General features: G+C 68.3%; 1 protein-coding gene across 1 annotated transcript; it reads right to left on the bottom strand.

The window, feature by feature from the left end:
* Window positions 1-4,925: 4,925 nt before the first annotated feature.
* Window positions 4,926-13,032, bottom strand: TBKBP1 (TBK1 binding protein 1). The gene is made up of 9 exons (XM_086766755.1): window positions 12,811-13,032; window positions 12,612-12,734; window positions 12,426-12,530; window positions 11,947-12,100; window positions 11,675-11,853; window positions 11,537-11,586; window positions 7,091-7,209; window positions 5,651-6,390; window positions 4,926-5,473 (listed from the first exon to the last, which is right to left on the bottom strand). Exons 1-9 carry the CDS (start codon window positions 13,030-13,032, stop codon window positions 5,345-5,347), a joined length of 1,821 nt encoding a protein of 606 aa, XP_086622881.1. The 3' UTR covers window positions 4,926-5,344.
* Window positions 13,033-20,972: the final 7,940 nt, after the last annotated feature.

Raw genomic sequence — 20,972 nt, 5'->3', positions numbered from 1 at the left:
CATCGCGAGGATGAGGAAGGACACTGGGGTGGCTTGGCCACGAGGGGACATGCCACATCCTCCCCGGGGCACCCCGGGTGAAGGGCAGGATGTCCCCCAGGGACTGTGGGAGCCACCGACACCCCCAAGGCGGCGGGGAGGGCGAGGCACGTGCGAAAACCTTCTGTGTCTCCAGGAAGAGCATCTGCGAAAGGTCACACGTGTGGGAAGGGGACCCGCAGCCAGCGGTGCCGCAGCCGCAGCTGCCAGGGGAGCGACCGGCAGCTGTGCCTGGGGGGCGGGAGAGCCGGGCACCCCGGGGTCATGCGGGGTGATGTGGGCACCCCGGAGTCGTGCTGGTACCCTGGGGTGATGCCGGTACCCAGAGGTGATGCTGGTACCCTGGGGTGATGCTGGTACCTCAGGGAGATGCTGGTACCCAGAGGTGATGCTGGTACCCAGAGGTGATGCTGGCACCCGGGGTGACGCAGGGACCCGGCACCCCACGGCACCCCAGCCTGGACGCAGGTACCCAGGGTGACGTGAGCACTGGGGTGGTTTGGGCACCCCGGGGCGATGCGGTGACTGGATGCCCCTGGGAAGGGGCCGAGCTGAGAAGCCGAAGCGCAGCAGCCCTGGGTCCTTCTCAGGAGACGTGGGCCAAGAGCCGAGCCCACGCCGCCTCCACCTGCGGGGCCGAAGGGTGTGGGCAAAAGTGTTGGGGTCCCCAGCCGGGCAGCCCCTCCATTTCTTATAAACGCCTCTGGCCGTGCTCCCCCGTGACGCGGCAGCTCTGGGGCTTGCGGTTAAACCCCAGGGCTCTGGCTTTGACTCACACCGGATCCGCGGCAGAGAGGGGCCTTTCAGCGCCCACGGCTGGAAAGAAACGCCCACCCGGGCAGGAGAGCCGGGCGCTTCCTCGCAGCGCCGTTTCCTATAAACCCCAGTGGAGGGGAGCCGGGGCCAAGCTGCCGCCACAGCCCCCTAAGCCAAGCCCAGGAGTCCTCTGGAGCCGGGGGGATCCCTCAGCCCAGTTTGAGGGGACCGGCTTGTGCACGCGGGTGATCCCCACGAGTGTACGGAGCCCTTCGACGGGCAAAGTCAGAAAGAGCGAGAAACATCCAGGGCGAGACATCAGCACAACCCTTACTAGACGTCAGAGAATCCCCTTCACGGCACATGCAGCTGGAGACACCGGCTCTGGTGTCCACGCTGTCCTCGCTGCGTGGAGCTGGCCCCGCACAGCTGGGAATGGAGCGGGAGCAGCCCTGGTCCCCGTCCCCTCCGTGCCGCCGGACCCAGCTGCAAGGGAAAGCGGGACCAGAGCAACGAGAATTGCTTCATTTTTCCCCTAAATGATTGAAACGCCGAGAACAGAAAAAAAAAAAAAACAAAAAAACCCCGAAAGCCTGCTGGAAAAAGAAACCTTTCAAGCAGCCCAAAATAAGAGGGGTTTTTTGCTGGGAAAAAAAAAAAAAGAAAGAGAAAAGAAAGAAAAGAAAGTTGCTGCATAGGAAACAGCGAGGTGTGACCCGCTGCGAGGCCGAGGTGGCGCAGGGCACGGGGACACGGAGCTGCGAGTGTCCCGCCGCGGGTGGGGGGCACGGCCCGGGTGGGGAGGGGGCTGCGCACACCCCCTGCCACCGCGGGAAGCCCCTCCCCCCCGCGGCCCAGCCCTCTCGCAGCTGAGGTTTGGGGACCAGGACTGCAGCGAGGGGAGGGGGTGCAGGGCTCAGGGTGCTGCGATGCCACCCGTGCGTGGTTTCCACGCACGGGTGGCATCGCAGCACCCTGAGCCCTGCAAGGTGGTCAGGCACCACCCACAGAAAAGGGGGGCGGAGGAAATTGGGCAGCCCACCCCCCCACACACACACCTCCGCTCCCGCAAACCGAGCGGGGTGGGCGAGGGAAACTGAGGCACGGGGACAGGGGAAGCATGGGTGGGGACCAGTTTTGGCAGCGGGGGGGGGGGGTCTCAGGGCTCCCCCCACGCAGAGTGGGGCTGAGGTGGGGGGGGGGATGCAGGTTGGGGAGGGTGATGTGCCCACATCCTTCTCACGGGACGTGGCGGGCCACTGCCGAGCCTTGTGCCCTCCGTGAGCGTGGGTGTCCCAGTGCCACCGCCGGCCCTTCGTCGTCCTTCCCCCCCCCCCCCCCGCACCACTCGAGGGGAGCCCCCCGAGATTCACGTGCAAACGCCCCCCAATCGGGGGTGCCGGGACCCCCAAACTCACGCCAGCATCACACAGGAGGGACGGGGGCGCATCTCCTTTGGGTGACATGTCCCAGAGCCACCTGGGAGATGGAGAGATTTTTTTTTTGGGGGGTGGGGGGGGTCCCGGGGTCCCCGTGCCCCAGGGGGAGCCCAGCAGCCTGCTGACTCAGCAGCAGCCGCCCCCGGAGGAAAGCGGTGCTGAGTCGGCAGCGGGATGAGTAACGGCACCGCCGTTTGGCATTTATCACGTGATTTCAAAAAAAGAGAGAGGAGCCAGGAGGGAGAGTGGGTGGCGGGTGAGGGTGGGGGCCGGGCACCCCCTGTCTGCCGGCGGGCCCCCTCCTCCGCCCCCATCCCAGTGCATTTCCAGTTCGAACTGGTGGACGTCACCTCGTCCCCGGATGGGTGCAACCCACCCTCTCAGTTTGCTCTTTTTGGGACCACTCCCTGTCCCCACGGGGGTCACGGCGACCCCCCCCCCCCCCCCCCCCGCTCAGCCCAGCACCCCGAGGATGCCGGTGCCCGGCTGGGGGGCCCAATCCGGCTCAGCCCTGGGCAGGGGCCGCTCTTCCTCCCCCTCCGCTGCCAGCTGCAGAGATGGGGCTGCGATAGCGCCCGACGCGCTGCTGCCTCGCCGGCGGTGCGGAGCCTATCTGCTTCACACCATCGCCCCGCAGCCTGCTGTGTCGCGGCGGCTGGGAACCGGCCCCGCGCCCCGCTCAGGCCTGTGCTCGGGGAGCAGGGACAGAGGCCCCCCTCTCCGCCTCCCGCAGCCTCCCCTCGGCAGAGAGGCCAGAGAACGGTCACAGCTCGTCACATGGATGCTCCCGGCCAGAGGCAGGGCAGGCAGGGTCTGGGATTTCTCAAGAGCAGCTGAGTTTGTGGGTGTCTCAGGGCTGAGGTCGTGCGCCCACATCCCCGCTGGGTGCAAAATCGGCCGAGGGGCCCCTGGGGCTGCCCCACCCCTCAGCCCGCAGGCAGGGAGGCTGTTGGCCCTACAATAACAGGGAGGAGCAGGTCTCACGAAGCGGTGGTCCCCATGGCGGGGGCACGGGGGGCTTCCCCCCGCATAGGGCAGACCCTTCCCCCAGGTTAACCAGGAGCACCCTTACCCTGACCGCTGCCCCCCGTGGACCCCGAGCCCCGTGGGGTGTCCCCCGCCCCGGCCGGTTCGGCGGCACCGTGAGGAGGGCGAAGCAGGAGCCCTTCCCGTGGCCCAGCGCCAGCGGGCGACTGAGGTGCGAAGCCCGGCTGCCGTGCCCACCCTCCACCCGCGATGCTCCGCGACCACCACCCCGGCATCGTGCCCGATGGGACCCCCTTCCCTTTGCAGCCCCCAGCCGCGGGCTCCCTTGCCGCGGCCCCGCTCGGCGTGTCACTTACCTGGCACCTCGCAGGCTGCTGGCTCTTCCGCGGGCCCAGCCTCGCCGCCCCCAGGGCCGTACGCTCTCCCCACGGCGGTCGCTTGCCTGCTGGCAACCCCCAGGGCTTGGCGGAGCCCCTCCGCTCCCCTCGCCCAAATAACAGGCAAGGCACCGCGGCGGGGTCCCGTGGGAGGCTGGGGGGTCCCTGTGTCCATTTTACCCCCCCCATGTGTCACCCTGGGGACGCTCAGCATCACCGGGGCGAGTGGCTCTGGGGGCTGTGCCACCGTGTCACAAGCGCTGAGGATGAGCCAAGCCCAATGCCGTGGTGGCATCACCGCCACCACAACTGCCCCATGCCCACCTCGTGCCCACCCCACGCCCACCCCAGGCCTGGGGGATGGCCCTGCTGCGAGGGGACCCCAAAGGCACCCACCCGGCTGCACACCCGCTCTGGCACCGCGGGTGACCCTGCTGTCACCCCCCCACCCCAGGCCAGTGACGGTTTTTGTTTTGCTTTTGATTGTCCCATTTCTTGCCGCCCGCCGGCCCAGTAAACCCGAAACGTGCCACCGTGCCGGGAACGGGGCCGCAGGTGCGCGGTCCCCACAACGGGCACCCCGAACCCCGTCACCCCCCGCAGCCGCCCCGCTGAGCCCTGGCGACACGAGTTGGCTCTGCCGGGGCTGGATGCACCAACCCCCAACCTCGTCCCCTGCCCTGGGGAGCACCCACAGCCCGCCGCCCCCCCGTCCCTGGGGTCCCAAAGAGAGGAGCAGCCGGCCTCAGCCCCCCCACGGCGTTTTGGGTGCTGGAAGTTTTATTGGAGTCGGTGGCGTCGCAGAGAGCGCGGGTCCCTCTGCCCGGGGGGGCCGGGTGCAGTGTGGGGGGCCGCACTCGGCCGAGCCCTTGGGGCTGTGCGGGGGGCGCGTGCCGTGGCACGGGGAGGGGAGACATGCAGCGTGGGGCAGCTGGGTGGGGGGGGCGGCGCTGTGGACCCCCCGCCCCCCTCTCCCAGCAGCTTTGAGGTAGATTGAACGTGGAGGGGACGGGGGGACGGGGTGGGGGGCTCGGGGTGAGCAGCCGCCTGCAGCCCTGGGCTAAAGCAGGGGGGTCCCGGTGGTGGTGGGGGGGCTGCTGGGGGGCTGCGCTGTCCCCACGCTGGGGGGTGGGGGTCGGGGAGAGCCCGTGGGCCATGGGGCTCAGTGCAATGGGGGGGGGGTCCATGCTGCGCCTCGGGGTTCGTTTCTCAGCAGCATCATTGGGGGAGGGGGCGGAATGGGGACAGGGGAGTGCTTAGTGGGAAGATGCTTGAACCGGTGGGATGAGGTGAGGGGGACCGAGAACAAGCAGCTGCCCCCCCCCCCCCCCCCGCCCAAACCCAGCTCTGACCCAAGGAGCCAGGGAAGGGGCAGCCCCTTCCCCTCACCTGCGTCCTGGGGGCCGGATCCGGGACCCGGCCCCTCGAATCCTCCCTGAGATCAAGCAGCGACGCCCGAGGGCGCAGACGACACCCAAGGGTGCAGGTGGGTCCCCTCCGGCCGCCAGCCGGGACCGTTATCCCGGCGCCCCGATTCAAGCATCCGACCCCGGCGCAATTGCGGGGCCAGGGCGAGGCGGGAGTGGAGGAGCCCACTTACGGGGGGGGGCTGGGGGCTCCGGGGTGGCGGGGGGCTCAGTCTTTCCGTAGCTACTGAAGACTCGGAGGTATTTCGGGAGCCCAGCGGCTCCGCGCGTGTTCTCATGCAGCATCCAAAGACCGGGGAGGTGCGGGGCGGGGGGCGGCTCAGATCTTGCTGTTCTCCAGGTGCGAGTCGATGTGCTTCACCAGGGCATCGTCCGGGTAGCCCAGTGGGAAGGGCAGCTGGCACAGCGGGCAGCTCCGCACCTCCGCGTCCACCGTCTCCAGCAGCAGCTGCGGGGGAGCACAGGGTGTCACTGAGCCCCCTCGCCACGTCCCCGTGTCCCCAGTTTCCCCACATCCAGAGATGGGGAAACTGAGGCACGCCACGGGGCGACCACCCTCCCTGCCCCCCACCTCTTCTTCCCCACCGCAACACATCCTCGGGGCCGGGAGGGGGTCCCCACTTACGTTGATCGAGGGCCAGGACTGAGCGTGCTCTGCCCGGGCGTAGGCCGCGGCCGCCCGGTGCGCGGCGTCGGCGTCGGGGAAGCCGGCGCAGAAGGAGGCACAGCGGATGGCCCCCGCCTCGGGGCTGGGGGGGCTGGGCAGCGCCCACTCCTCTTCATCCGACGACTGCTTCTCGAAGCGCACATGCTCCTCGAAGGGCTCGCGGGCGCTCAGGGGGGCCCCCGCGCCCCCCAGGTACACCTCGCCGTAGGGTCGGTGCTTGGGGAGCGTGGAGGCTTCGGGCTGGAGCCAGAGCGAGCGGCTCTGCTGGTACGGGGCCACGTTGCTCACCTCCGAGTAGCTGCGGCGACCCTGGAAGCCGGCTTTGACGTGGCGGCTGGAAGGTTTGGCGTAAGCCAGCTCCATCCTCTCGCCGGGCAGCCGGTGCGGCGACGCCGAGGCCGGGGACGGGCACGGCGGTGGGGCTGGCGAGCGGCGTTGCTGAGCGGGCGACTGGTTGGAGGGTGGCACCGGGGACCGGCGCTGCTGGGCAGGGGACTGGCAGGGGCCGGGGGCCGGCGAGCGGCGTTGCTGGGCCGGCGACTGGCTCGGGGGTCCCGGCGAGCGCCGTTGCAGCGCTGGCGACTGGCATTGGGGCGCCGGCGAACGTCCTGGCGGAGCGGGCGAGGGGCACTGCGGGGCGGGCGAGCGGCGCTGCTGGGCCGGGGAGTGGCACTGGGACAGCAGGGAGTGGCGCTGGCCTGCAAAGCAAAAGGAGACGGAACAGAGAAAATGTCCCCCCGTTAGTGAAACGGCACAGAAAATACCCCCTGGCACCCAGGGCATCCCGGATGGACGGGAGGATGCGGCCGCGGGGATCCCTGGAGGGAAGGATGCTGCTGGGATGGATGCTGCTGGGATGGATGCTGCTGGGATGGATGCTGCTGGGATGGATGCTGTTGGGATGGATGCTGCTGGGATGGATGCTGTTGGGATGGTTGCTGTTGGGATGGATGCTGTTGGGATGGATGCTGCTGGGATGGATGCTGCTGGGATGGATGCTGTTGGGATGGATGCTGCTGGGATGGATGCTGCTGGGATGGATGCTGTTGGGATGGATGCTGCTGGGATGGATGCTGCTGGGATGGATGCTGCTGGGATGGATGCTGTTGGGATGGATGCTGCTGGGATGGATGCTGCTGGGACGGATGCTGTTGGGACGGATGCTGTTGAGACGGATGCTGTTGGGATGGATGCTGCTGGGATGGATGCTGCTGGGACGGATGCTGTTGGGACGGATGCTGTTGAGACGGATGCTGTTGGGATGGATGCTGCTGGGATGGGCGCTCCCAGGGATGGACACACGCAGGAGCTCAGCACTGCCCAGAGGATGAGGGCAGCCCTGTTGTTGGCACCCCAGCCACATCCAGCTGTGGGGTACGGCCCCCCAGGCCCCCTTACCGCCGTTGGGGCTCTTCTCCTGCAGCAAGGCGCGGAGGATCTGGCTCTGCAGGGAGCTGAGGTTCCTCAGGCGGCACAGCTCCTCCGTCAGCTCGGTGTAGGCCAGCGCCAGGTTCACCCTGCAACGGCGAGGACAAAGTGTCACCGAGGGCGAAGTGTCCCTGGTCCCCTGGCCTGGGGTCCCCCCTGTGTCGGGGTCCTGTGGGGCACACTCAAAACTAACCCAAATTCTGCGGTTTTAACTCAAAAAGGGAGATGTTGTGGCGGCGCGCCGCCCAGCATCGTACCCACGGCCCTGCGTGCCGGGAGCAGCCGGGAGCGGGAGGGCAGTGGGTGCTGTGCTTCCCCCACGCCGGCTCTCCCGGGCCCTGACAAAGTCACCGATTCCTCCCCAACTTCGGTGTCGCTTTTCCACGCCGTGTTCTCGCGGTGACGCGAAGGGAGAAGCCGTCTCCCGAGGGCCCCGCGGGGCTGGGGGCTCGGTGCGTCCCTCCTGCGCCGCACACGGAGAATTCGCCTGAGCCGTTGCGACACCCCGGGGACCCGGGAGACGCTGCGCGTAACAGCAGCCGACAGCTCTGCCCCTGCCCGCCCTCCTGTCATCGCATCAGGTGGGGAGGAAAGAGAAAAGAAGAGAAAGAAAAGAAGGGAAAGAAAAGAGAATGAAAAGAAAAAAGAGAAAAGAAGAAAAAGGAAAGAGAAAGAAAGAAAGAGGAAGAGAAAGAAAAGAAGAGAAAGAAGAAAAAGAAGAGAAGAGAAAGAAGAAAAAGAAAAGAAGAGAAAGAAGAAAATAGAGAGGAAAAGAAAAAGAAAAAAGTGAGAAAAAGAAAAAAAAAGAAAAAATAGAGTGAAGAAGAGAAGAAAAAGAAAAAATAGAAAAATAAAAGAAGAAAAAGAGAGAAATAGAGACAAAGGAAAGAAAGTAAAAAAGGAGAGGAAAATAAAAAGAAAAAGCCGTTTCCCCAGCCAGGTCCCTGTGTCACATCCCCAGGGTCCCCACGGCCCTGCAGGGTGGCACCGAGGACACGAGCACCCAGGGACACCCCCGACACGGCGGCGCCCCCCGCAGCCACGGCTCCACGAGCTCCCACCTCTCCTGCCTCAGTTTCCCCTCTGCGGCCCCACCGCGGGCACCCGGCCGCGCACCCAGGTCGTTCCCCAAAGTGTGTGGGGGGGTCCCAGCTCCCCCGGTCAGGCTGAGGCGCAGGGAGGAAGCGTCAAAACCGCAGCGCCGGGGCGGAGGAGCGAGCGGTGCCAGGGTGGGGGGGACACCAGCAGCCCCCGGCCCCCGCCCCGGGGCACCCTGCCGGGACCCCCACCCGCATGGGACGCGGATCCCGTGGGTCCCTCCCGCAGCTCGGGGGGGGGCTGCGAGGCTTTTTGGGAGATTTGGTGCTGGGGAGAGGGAAACTTGGGGAGGGTCTTGGTGCCCCCCCCCCCCAAGCTGTTCCGGGGGGCACTGTGGGGTCTGACACGCGGCGGCAGACAAGCCGTGGGAACCAACCAGCCGCCCAAAACTCGGCCGCCCACGCCCGCCGCGGCCACGGCGGAGCATCGCCGCCTCAGCGGCCGGATCCCGCGGGACCGCGTGGGTCCCTCGTGGCAGGACAGGCGACGCCGCAGCCCCCCACCCATCCTCGACCAGCAGCACGGGGTGGGGGCAGCGGGGCCGAGACCACCAGAGCCAGCCCCCCCCCCTCGCCCCGGCATCGCGCGGCTTCTCCGTAAAGCGGGACCCGGGGCCTTGGCCCCCCACCCCCGGGCGGCAACGGGAATCCTCGGTGCGAGGGTCCCGGCCGCGGCGCCGAGCCCCCCGGGGTGGGGGGAGCGGAACGGGTGACCCCGAGCGAGCCGCACCGGTGAACGAGAAGCCGGCGAAGGCCGAAATAAAAGCAGGAACCGCAGGCGTGGGGGCCACCGCCGCCGGGCTGGGGGGAGCGTGGGCTGGGGGGGGGCCGGGCGCGACCCCCGCGGCCGCTTGGGCCCCCCTTTGCCCCAGGGCCGGGGGGAGCGGGGGACGGGGGCGTCCCAGCGCAGCATCGCTGGCAAAGGAAGGGGCGAGCGCGGCGCGGGCACCCACGGGTGCGAGATTCACGAAAAGCCACAAAACGCCAGCAAAAGGGTGTGGGGAGCAGGGCGGCGGGGGGGCACGGGGCTGGCGGGGGGGCTCCGGCCCCCCTGCGCCCACAGCCCGGCTTTTGGCACCGCGTCACCTCGGGGGACGTCCCGGGGACGGATCCTGCCGCGCACCCCGCACCCCCCACCCCGCACCCCCCACCCCGCACCCCCCAGCGCTTTCCCCGCGATTCGGCTCCCGGCTTTTCCCCGGGCCCCCTCCCGAGAGGGCAGCGTGGACGGCTGGGAGCTCAGAAAGGATATTAAAAAAAAAAAAAAAAAAAGGGTACAACCAAGAAAAGAAACTTAAAAATAAATAAATAAACCAAAACAAACCAAAGCAAAAGAGGGGGTCGGCGGGACCCCCGCCCCGCTCGTGCCGGGGCAGCGCGCTGACTAATTCGGCAAACGCCAGCCAGAAAAGCCACCCGGAGATGAAAGCGCCGATAAGGCACCTTTCAAACAACAACAACAAAAAAGAGGTGGAGAGGAGCGGGTTACAAAAAAAAAAAAAAAAAAAAAAAAAAAAAAAAGCTGAATCTACAAGAAAAGAGCGGGGAGAGAGCGGCTGTGCCCGGGGAGGGTGAGGGGCGCGGGCCGGCCGTGCCTCAGTTTCCCCACCCCGTCGTGGGGAACGCGGCCTTGGAAACAAGGTGGGTTTGGGCCAAGTTAACGTGTTTGGGGGTTTAATTCCCGGGGGGGGGGCGGGATATCGCGGGCAGGGGACCGGCTCTGTTCTCCCGGTGACGGCACGGCCGAGCTTTGCGAAAAACCGAGTGAATGAAGCGGGGGGAGCGCGGGGAGGGTGGTGGGGGGAACCGAGGGATGCGCGGCGGAGAGACGGGGCGGCCCCAGGGATGCCAGCGCGGATGCGGCCGCCCCCCCGCTCCCCCCGCGCGCTGATTTACGCCGGAGAGACAAGAAACGGCGAAAGCGTCCGACACCTCGGGAGAAAAAAGGCGGGGGGGGGAGCGGGGGGATCCCTCCCGCACCCCAGCACCTTCCCGGCCCCGCGCCAGGCGAGCCCCCCGCGCGTCACCTTTCATCTGTCCGCACCTTGGCACGCGCCCGGAGGAACCACGCGTCCCCCGTGGATTTGGGGACGGGGCAGGGGGGGAAACCGGGGCGCGAAGTCCTGCCGCCGCCGTGGGGACAGCGGGGTGACGAGGCCGGTGCCTCGTGAACCCGCGTTACGGGTGGCCGATTTTAGGGCAAGTCTCAGCTCCGCGCACCCCGATGCCGGGAGTCGGCCCTGGGGTCCCTGACTTTGGGGGGGGGGGGGTGTCTTGGCCCAAATCCCCCAAACCCGGCGTGCTCAGTCCCTGTCCTAGCGCCGCACAGACCCCGGGGGTGCCCTGACGGAGCCCCCAAAGCTCAGGGCCACAGCAGTGGGGGAGGCCGGGAAGAGGCGCAAGGGTCGGAGGGCGGCACCGCGATGGCTCCACATCGGTTGCACCATTGCGGGGGAAAAAAAAAAAAATAAATAAAAATTTAAAACTGGTGCAGAGCCGGGGCGAGCTGGAGGAGGGGCAGCCAGCGGCCCCGAGCAGCCCGGACGCGTTGCTGGTGCTGCCGGGTGCAGCCAGGCCGGTGTCCCGCAGCCTGCAGCAGCCCGGTGCTGCGCGGTGCCGTGCGGGGAGCGCACGGCACGGCACGGCACCCACACGGCACGGCACGGCACCCACACGGCACGGCACGGCACCGGCACGGCACGGCACGGCACCGGCACGGCACCCACACGGCACGGCACGGCACCGGCACGGCACGGCACCCACACGGCACGGCACGGCACCCACATGGCATGGCACCCACACGGCATGGCACCCACACGGCACGGCACGGCACCGGCACGGCACGGCACCCACACGGCACGGCACCCACACGGCACGGCACGGCTCGGCACCCACACGGCACGGCACGGCACGGCACCCACACGGCACGGCACCCACACGGCACGGCACGGCACGGCACCCACACGGCACGGCACCCACACGGCACGGCACGGCACGGCACCCACACGGCACGGCACCCACACGGCACGGCACGGCTCGGCACCCACACGCCGTCAGTGCCCTCTGGAGGAAGCCGCACGCTCGCCGAGCGGCACCGCGCAGTCCGTACGGCACCGCACACCGGACGGCGGCCGCCAGCTCCGACGCCAAACTCCTGGGGCACAGCGGGTGCTTTCGGGGTGCCCTCAACGGGGGGGAGCCCCGGGGACCTTGCCCGCAGGGAGGCCCCATCCCCCCCAGGACACCTCAACATAAACCCCAGCAGAGACCCCCCCCGCCATGAGCCCCCATCCCTCCCCAGTCCACTCCCAGCACTTACTGGTCGTCGCCCACCTTCTTCACCCAAGCCATGTCCCGCTCCGACTGCTCCTGGGGAGAGCAGGCACCCTGTCAGCACCCGGACCCTGGCCGCCCGGGAACGGGCAGGGGTCCCGCAGGGCCAGACCCTGCCCCGTACCTGCTCCCGCGTGTCCTGCAGGTGCTTCAGCTCTGCCTGCAGCCGCTCGCACTCGGCCTTGAGATGCTCCTCGCGGTGCTGGGCGCGCTGCGTCTCCTGCCGCGCGGCTTCCAGCTCGGCCTCCAGCCGCCCCACCGCCTCCAGCCCCCGGCTCTGCCAGCCCCCCGCTCGCTCCAGCACTGCGGGCAGCGAGCGGCTCAGCACCCCCCAGCACGGAGCGCGGGCCCACCCCGCTGCGGGGGTCCCGGCGGGCGGGGAGGGGGGCAGCTCACCGTGGGTCAGGCCGGGGTTGGGGTGCAGGGCGAGGAAAGGCACCTCCTGGCCCGGCAGCGGGGGTCCCAGCCCGGGAAAGGCGCTGCCGTCGCGTTGCCGCAGCTGCTGCTCCAGGTTCCGGATGCGGCTCAGGTGCTTCTCCACCAGCGCCCGCTGCCCAGGGGAGAGGGTTGAGCCCCCCCGGCACCGCACCCCCTCCCTCCCTGGGGTTCATCCCGTGTGTCCCCCCCCAGCCCGGCACACCCGGGGGGCCGGGGGTCCCATGGAGCTGGTGGCCATGGTGGCGAGGTAATGGGGGGGGGTCTGTCCCCAGCATATGGCTGGCCCGAAGAGGGTGGCATGGTGGCGGTGGGACCCCCAGGACCCCGCCGCGTCCCCACGCAGCCCCAGGAGCCCCGTGGGATGGAGAAGCCATGGCGGGATGGAGAGGGGAAGGGGACCCTGGGGTCTCCAGGGACCGGTCCCCGCAGGCACCCACCATCTCTCCCAGCTCGCTCTCCAGGTCGGCTTTCTCCACGCACAACTTCTCGTAGGCCTGGATCATCTCCTCCAGCTGCTCCTCCCGCTCCTTGCTCTTCTGCAGCTGCCGGGGAGGGGGAGAGGGGGTGGGTGGGAAGCTCAGGGAGCCCCCCACCCTCGCTGCGTCCCCCCCGGCCCCGCTCACCTCGTGCTGGAACTGGTTGAGCTGCTGCTGCAGCGACGCCTTCTCGCTCTTGAGCAGCGACGTCTCCTTGGCCTCGTAGAGCGAGAAGATGTGCTCCTCCCCGAACTCGCCGATCAGCGGGTACTGCGGCCGCGGGGCAGAGGCATCAGCGGGGACCCCGGCCCCGTGCACCCCCCCGGGTCCTCCCCCGGCCCCTCACCTTGACCTCGTACATCTTGAGCCGGCGCTTGAGCGTGGAGTTCTCCCTCTCCAGCCCCGTCAGCCGGTTCTTGATGTCGTCGTAGGCGGTGATGAGGGCGAAGTGGGAGGCCGAGCACATCTCTCCCGAGAGGTCGGTGTTGGGGCTGTCCAGCCAGTCCTCGTCCGGCCCCAGCGCCTCCTGCGTCAGGATGCTGATGTCGTCCTCGAACATGGAGTCCATGTCCAGCCTGGGCAGGGAGGGACGGATGGGCGGCCGCTGGTGACGCCACAGCCTCGCGCCCCGCGCAGAGCGGGAACGGACCCGGCCAGGCTGCAGCGGCACCGCGGGCAGGGGAAACGCGGCTCAGCCCCCGCCGAGCGTGGCCGGCTCCCGCGGACGGAGTGGGGCCCGCAGGAGCTCCGCGTGTCCCAACGGCCACAGGAAGGACGGTGCCCGGAGCACCGCCATCGGGGACAAGGGCAGGAGCCGGAGCGGCCGAGAGCATCCCCGCAGAGCGGCCCCGGGGGGACGCGGTGACTTTCCCCGCATCACCCCCCGCCCTGGGAGCGGGTGCCAGAAATAGGGACCCCCGCTGCCTCCCGCCCTGTGCCGCACGCGAGCTGCTTCCCGCCCTCCCGCGCCTCGGCGGCGGCAGGCAGCGTACCGTGCCCTATATTCCGGTGCTGCCGCTCACACCCTGGGGATCCACCCGCCCCACGGCACGGCCCCTGAACCAGTCCCGTGGGGGGGCCTGATCCTCCCCCGGCCCAATCCGCCGCACCGCCCCGTGCCACAGGATCTGTCCCCGGTCGATGGTTTTGAGCGGTCAAGGCTCCCAAAATCCACTGCCACCGGCGGCTCCGCCACGACGCCCAGGCCGTTCGGTGCAGCCGGCCGAGCGGGGAAAACGCGCCTCAAGCCGGCGATGAGGCAGCGGCCGTGGCGCTGAGCCCCGGCACCCGCGTGCAATGCACTGGTACTGCCGGTCCCGTCCCCCCCCCGTCCCAGGCAGGGACCCCGCGGCACCGGGGGGCTGCGTGCGGCCTCGCCGGCTCGGGCTGACATCCGGGAGCCGCTGCCGCACAAATAATTCATAGCGCAGAGCCGGGAGAGGGAGGCGATTTCCGTCTGCAGGGTGATGGAGGGGGGGACACAGCCTGGCCCCCCTGAGCCACTGCCGGAGCGGGGGGCCAGCCCAGCCTCCCCGGTACCCCCAGCCCCCCTTTGTCCCCCGCGGAGGCTCCTGTCGCCCCGGCACAGTCGGGGTTGGGGGACCCACGAGTTTCGTAGCCTCCACTGGGATAAGAAGCACGAAACGCAGACCCCACGACCCCTCCTCTGTCGTCCCCCTTGAGGGCCCTAAATCTTCCCCCCTCCCCGGGCAGCGATGGACGGGACCAGGCACTTGGCACCCACCTCCGTCATCATCCTCCCTGGGGCAACTGAGGCACCCTCCTCAGCTGAGACACGTCTCCCCAAGGCCCTGCTGACCCCTCAGAGCAAGACCCTGGGAGTCCTGGGGCCGATGGGTGCCCAGACCCCCGCCTGGGGGCACCACCCGAGGCGGAGGGGGAGCCCCCCAGTGCTGAGCAGGGCTGGGACCCTCTCCCTCCCCGCCACGCAGGGCCCGGCGGCAGCTCCGCGCTCACGTCCGGGCGCAGGATCCCCCAGCCTGGCCCTGCTGCTCCCCACACCGTGCCTCAGTTTCCCCGTCTGCGTCACACGGCGACACCTGCCTTGCAGCGGGCCCCGGGCGCGGGGCGAGGGGGCGCGGGCTGGGCAGGGCTGCGGCGCGGGCGCGGGCGCGGGCGAGCGTCGTCTCAGGCGTCGGCAGCGCGGGGTGGCGGGCAGGCGCTCGGGGGATCAGCGGCGAGAGGGTCGGCGGGAGATGGCGGCGTCGTCATTAGGTTCCAGGGGCAACGGCGGCCGAGGTCCCCGCGGCACCGCACCGGCGACGCTCCCGCCACGGTCCCGGCGGCCGGCCCCTCCTCGAGGCCCGCAAACGCCTTCAAAAGAGCGAAAAGGGGGGCTGCAGCTCCCCGGCACCGGGAGGGCTCGGCCGCTCGCCACCCCGGCGAGGACGGGAAGGGGTGCGGGGCGCGGGACCGGGGGCCAGCGGGTTTGGGGAGAGGCACCGCGCAGCTGCCTGCCCCCACGCCGCAGCCCCGCCCCGGGGCTCTGGGAGGTTGCACTCGGTGGGACCCAGCTCCAGCGCAGCCCCCCCAGCCACGCAGCCCCTGCCCCGCGCCTCGGGGGGCTGTGACCGGTCACAAGCCCCCTCCCCATCGCTGTAACCTCCCCGGGCGCTTTCCCCGCTGCTGGGGGGGTGTGGGAGGGGCTTTAGGGGGCTGCAGGGAAGGGGCTGGTGGAGGCCAGGACACGGTTGCCACCGCCACGGCCCCGAGTGGACGCGGACGAGCTGCAAACCTGCGTGGAAGCCGAGGGGGCCGGCGGGGAGCGCGCCCCCCAGCCCTGGGAGCGCGGCCTGGGTAAGGGGGCTGGGAGGGGGTGGGGACCGGGGAGGACCGTGCCCCCCAGTCCCGGGGCCTGGTCCGGGGCGGGGGTGGAGACCGGGATGGGGATGAGGATGAAGATGGGGATGAGGATGGGGATGAGGATGGGGCCAGAGGAGGCCGGGAGCCGCCGGGTACCGGGGCCGCGGGGGCTCGAGAAGGGCGGGGCCATCCCGGTTCCCCCCCCGGCCCGGCCCAGGCCCCGCGCTCACCGGCGGTGCGGTGCGGTGCGGGGTGCGGGATGCGGCTCCTTCCCGATTCCGATTCCGATTGCGATCCCGATCCTGATCCCGATCCCGATTCCAATGCCGGTCCCGGTCCCGGCCGCCCCCGCCGCAGCCCCGGCCCCGCCGCCGTTTCTTCCGCTCCGGAGACACCGCGAAACCACGTGGGCACCGGGCGACCGCCGGCCCCTCCCCCCGCCACGCGCCGGTGCCGCCCCCACCCCCCCCGGTACCGGGAGATGCTCCCGGGAGGGGGCACACGCTGCCCCGGAGCCCCCCGCCCCGCTGCACCCCCCCTCCCGCCACCCCCGGAGCCGCCGCCCCCTGCCCTGCCCCGGCGTGGGGGGGAACCGGACCCCCTCCCCCCCCCCAAAACGGCGCTGACCCCCGGGCCGGGGGCTTCTCCCTCCCCGGGGGGCGATGGCAGAGCCGAGCCGCAGCCACGCGCCGTGGGGGCTGGGCTCGCTCCCTCCCTCCCCCCCCGGAACATTTTATTCCCTGAATTGTTCTCTCGGAGCCGCTTCCATTATGGAATTACATTTTTTTCCCGTTTGCTGCGCTGGGTTATTAATAGCTGCTCTCCTTTCGCAGCCGCCGCTGCCTTCACTGCAAGTGCTGTGCTCCGGGGGGGTCACACAGACCCCCGCAGCCCCCCGGGGTGGGGGACGGGTGCCAGCCTGGCACCCGCAGACCCCCAGGCCTGGATGGACAGACCCACGGCGCTGGGTGACCCCGACGGCACCAGCATCCCCGCCGAGGCCTCGTCCCACCCCGCGGGAGGATTCGGGGGGCAGCGGAGCCCCGGGGATGGCGACCGGGGGGCTTCGCTGCTGCCCAGGTGCCGGTGGCGGAAGCGAGGCGGAAGACACGGTCACGGTGCGACCCTGCACCCGGCCAGCCGCCTCCGTCACGCGAGGGCTCGGGCCAGGCTGGGGGAAAAGGCGTCGGTGCAAAACCGGGCAAAGACGACGCCTGGCTTCACCCAGCCCCTGTCCCCCCCCCCCGGAGACCCAAAGGGAGCGAAGCCCCCGGCTGAGAAGCTCCCACGGGGCCCCCGGCGCAGACCCCCCTCCCCGGCGCTACATTCAGCGCAGCCGTAGCATCGCTCGGCGGGAGCCTGGGCCGCGCCGGGAGAGCACGGAGGCGATTCGGCGTGCGGAGCATCGCTGGCGGAGCGGGGCCGGCGGTGGCGCGGCTGGACCCCCACCCGCCCCAGGGTGTCATTGGCGGGTAACCGCTCGTGGGACGTCACAGCGCCAGGCGATTCCCACAGCTGGGGCGGGAGCCGGGTGGTTTCGGAGCCAAAAATGCAACACGAGGCCCGGGAGGCGTCGGGAAGCCGATGCCAGGCGGGCACCGGGGCTGCTCCGGGGAAAGCGCGGCCGTTTCCGTCTGAATTTGTGCCAGGGAATTGGCACGTCGCCTTCAGCGCATGGCCTGGAGAAATCGCAGCGGCTCCTGGGGGGTCGCAGGGCTGGGAGGCCGGAGAGCACCGACAACCCCGGGGAGCAAACTGGTGCGGGTGGGGGCAGGCAGGAGCCGGGGGGCCGCGCTCTGCCGCAAACACGGCCTCGGAAAAATCCTGGCTTTGCTCGAGCTGGCAGATTGCTGCAAAGCACTTTGAAGTGCAAATTAAGGTTTTCCATCAGGTTGGAAGTTAATTTTGAAGCAAAGAAAACAGCACGGCCTCAGCCCCGCGCGCGGGCGATGGAGGCGGGCGCCAGGCCGCGGCCGGGGAGCAGCGGGCAGGGGGGTGCAGCCCGACGCCCCCCGCCCGAGGGGCTGCGCGCAGGGGATGGGGCGCAGGGGTTCGTCCTGCGTTAAGGAAAAGCCTTGCAGCCGCGCCGGGAGCTGTCGCAGGGTCGGCCGCAGAGAGGAGGAAGGCAGAGGGAGACTTCGGATGGAGGAGGAGCGACCTGAGCTCCTGCGCTCATCGCCTGCTTAAGCCAGGCCCCGGGATTTGGGGTTGCACCCCCAGAGCCAATGCACCATCCGGGGCCGTGGGCACAGGCAGAGCCGCACCCAGCCCGGCCGCCCCGCCGGACGCTCTGCTCTCCCTCTCCCGCGGCTTCGCTGCAGCCGACCCGCTGCCCCGGTGCAGCAGGGATGCGAGGAGAGCGCAGGGCACTCCCCTGCTGCGGCCTTTTCTCCTCCTCCCAACAGTTTCTGCGAAGTTTTAAGGCTCCAGGGACGCGGGCAGGGCTCGACGCACTCGCCCCATCGGGCTTTGCCTTTCATCTCCCGGCTTTGCTGGCAGCAGAGGAAACGCCAGCGCCCACCTCCCTGCCCAGGAGCTCCGCAGCTTCTCGGCTGCTTTCAAATCCTGCTCAAATCCACGCTTCTCCATCCCCTCCAACACGACCAGTGCCTCTGCCGCCCGCCCCTCATGCTCTGCGGCCGGGGCCTGGCTCCCCTGTGTTTCTGTCTCTCATGCCCGCCTCTCCCAGCTCCCCTTCTTAACCCCGCCATTGAATTATTTAACTCTAACACATTCTGGGTCCGCTCGAGGGCTTGGCTCATCGGTGCGCTCCCGCGGTGCCGGCGGCGGGGAACAATGGAGAGCAGGGGAACAGCAAGCTCTCCCGACCCCCAGCCCGCGTTGCTCGGAGGCTGCAAACGCCCCGGGTTCACACAAGGCCTGAGCCGTGACAGAAACATCAGTCAAACCCCAAAAAATCACCTTCATCATCCGCAGCGGCCATCTCCTGTTTGTTTGTCGTTAACCACGTCCGGAAGGAACGACGGAGCCCGTCAGAGCCCTCAGTCCAAGGCTCTGCTTGCCCCAGCAGAATTATTTATCGCACTTACGCACAAAGCTCTGCTCGCAGCCACGGCCGCAGACGGGGCGGCGATGGAAGCGCTGCTGCGAGCAGAGGGGGTTGAGCGGCACAGAGGCATCTTTACGGAGAGAACCGCGTCGCCCTGCACGCGGAGGGGGAAACCTCAGGCCGTTTTCCACTTGGCTGTGGAACAGCACTGGCTCGAAAGAAGAGCCCCCCACGCTCAAAAAGCCAGCGCTGCGCTCGTCTCCCACCCTGGGCGGGCTGGACCAGCAAGCAGGAAGGGCGCAGCACGCCCCGGGCTCCCCAAAACCGCAGCTCCGAGCACAGAGTAGCTGCGTACGCGGCCGTACAAAACCACGCCGTTCGCCAGCACCGCGGAGCTGCGGGGGGAGCTCTGCGTCCGCACCGTTTCTCGCCGCGGGCTGGAGCTCGGCCTGGCCGGACGCGGGGAGAGGCTGCGAGTCCTCGCACAACCCAGTGCCCGATGCCCTGTCCCGGCCGCGGGAGCAACAAGTGCAGGAGGCTACAGGAGCACGAGCAGGGGAAAACTGCGCCCCGTGAGCAGCGAGCAGAAATCCCTGCAAGTCCCCGCAGCGGAGCCCGTCCCCGATCAGCACAGCCCTTCTGCCATCGCACGGATCCCGGCTCAGCACATCCAGCTGCCGGGTGGAGGGAGGCTGGACGTCTCGCACCTGGGCTCCCCGGTGTTTCGGCTGCGGCAGGAGAGCCCCGCATCCCCGCGGGGGTACGCGAGCGACGCCGTTGTAGCCATGCAGTGCCTGGGTTTCGCACCAGGGATGCTCCCCGCAGCAGAAGCGTGGTTTCCTCCGGCGCTCCCCAGCAGCCGACGCGCGGACCTTTCACCGCCACAGTGCGCAAAAGCACCCGCTGCGCTCGCAGGCAGCGCCTCAACACCAGGCTTAAGGAGAAGAGCTCCGAAATTAAAATCCCCTCGGCTGGAAAGTTTCATTCCGGAGCGGTGACAGCAGCTTGAGGACGACGCTGACCCACCCAGTCCCCCCGTGCCACCCCCACGGGCGGGACACCACCGCGTTCGGCAAGCGCCGGCGGTGCCAGACAGCAGCTGCGAGCTGCGGCAGCCCTTCGCAGGAGGGCACCGAGGCCGCAGCGTCACCTCCCAGGCTACAAAATCGAGTTGCTGAGTGGTTTTTTCCCCCCCTAAGGCTGCAGGGAAATCGGGTTTTCCCCTCTCCCCACACACAGGGACACGGCCATCCCGGGGAGATCAGCACATCAGCCCGCTCACCTCGAGCCACCCATCACCAGAGAGATGCTAAATAACCAAAGCCGGCGTCGGGAGGAGACCGAGCTCCCGCTCCCAGAAATAGTCCCGCACGGCCCCGCTATCCCCGGGCGCCGGAGTGGCACATATGGCTGATGACACACTGCTGTCACCTCCGGCTCCCCCAAAGAGGAAACGGGCGATCGTCACTCATTGAGCGCACACCCACACAGTCTCTCCGAGCCACCGCGGCGGGGGAAGATTGCTGGCAGGAAGAGACACGGCGGGCTCTGGGAAAACGAAGCAGCAGAAAAAAAGTAAGGAAAACAAAAATAAAGCTGCTTTTTTTTTTTTTTAATTTAGAAGGTAAATAAATCGGTCCTACCCATTTGCTCGGGATCGTGTCCTTCCCAACCGTTACTGCCGAGTGGGCGCGGCCGGTGACAGCGCTGGCGGGTTAAAGCCTGTTGCTATCGGGAGGCAGACGCGCACCGAAGCGCTGGTCCCTTCGCGAGGTACGACTGACAAATTAACAAAATTAAGTTAATCAAGGGACTTGGGTCGGTGCTAGGATTTCAGGATCGCTTTAGCAGGCACTTTGGGAGATTAAACTTCTCCCCCGCCTGCGCGGAGATGCGGTTAGAAGGGCAGGGCAGGACACAGGGCCGGAGCAGAGCAGTCGCTCGCGCCATCGCCTTCGCAGGCCTGCCCGGCAGCTGTGCGTCCGCACCGATGCTCCGGCAGCGCCGACTCTCTGGCAGCGCCGATGCTCCAGCAGTGCTGATTCTCCAGCAGCGCCAACTCTCTGGCAAGTGCTGATGCTCCGGCAGCGCCAATGCTCTGGCACGCGGTGCCCAGCCCGGGCTGCCAGCTGAGGCAGGCACGCTTGGATTTAGTGCTGAAATGGCACTTCGAAAAGAAAAATAATTTAAAAATGAAATATTTACTCTAGTAATTAAATCAACCAAGCAGTGAAATCAGCTCATCAAGAAAAAAGTATATCAGGTAGGTATGCGGCCCTCCCGCTGCAGGCAGCGGTACCAGGATGAAGGGACAAGCGGCGCAGGGGGCAGCGGGGGCGCGGACCCGCTCCGGCTCACCGCCGCATCACTCCCGTAAAGCCTGCGCCCCTGCAGTGACTTGTGAGAACTGGTTCCCTGCGACACAACCGAAAAACCCCAGCACAGCCCCCAGACAAAGAGGCCAGACACAGCTTGGTTTCCACTACTGTCTCAGTGTACTTTATTCTCCTGCTGTCTACAGCTGAACAGCCACACAGGACAGAAACAGGTAGCACTGAGGAATGATCAGATTTCTTCCCTCCACGCCCCCTCCCCAACTTCAGGAATGGCTTTTTCTTTTTTTTATATATATTTTTTTTTTTTAGGAAATCCCACCCCACCTTGAGAAACAAAAT

The sequence above is a fragment of the Chlamydotis macqueenii genome, chromosome 25 (genome assembly GCF_036417535.1).
Source record: "Chlamydotis macqueenii isolate bChlMac1 chromosome 25, bChlMac1.mat, whole genome shotgun sequence".
NCBI classification, from domain to species: domain Eukaryota; kingdom Metazoa; phylum Chordata; class Aves; order Otidiformes; family Otididae; genus Chlamydotis; species Chlamydotis macqueenii.
This window is presented reverse-complemented; position numbering and strand designations above follow the sequence as displayed.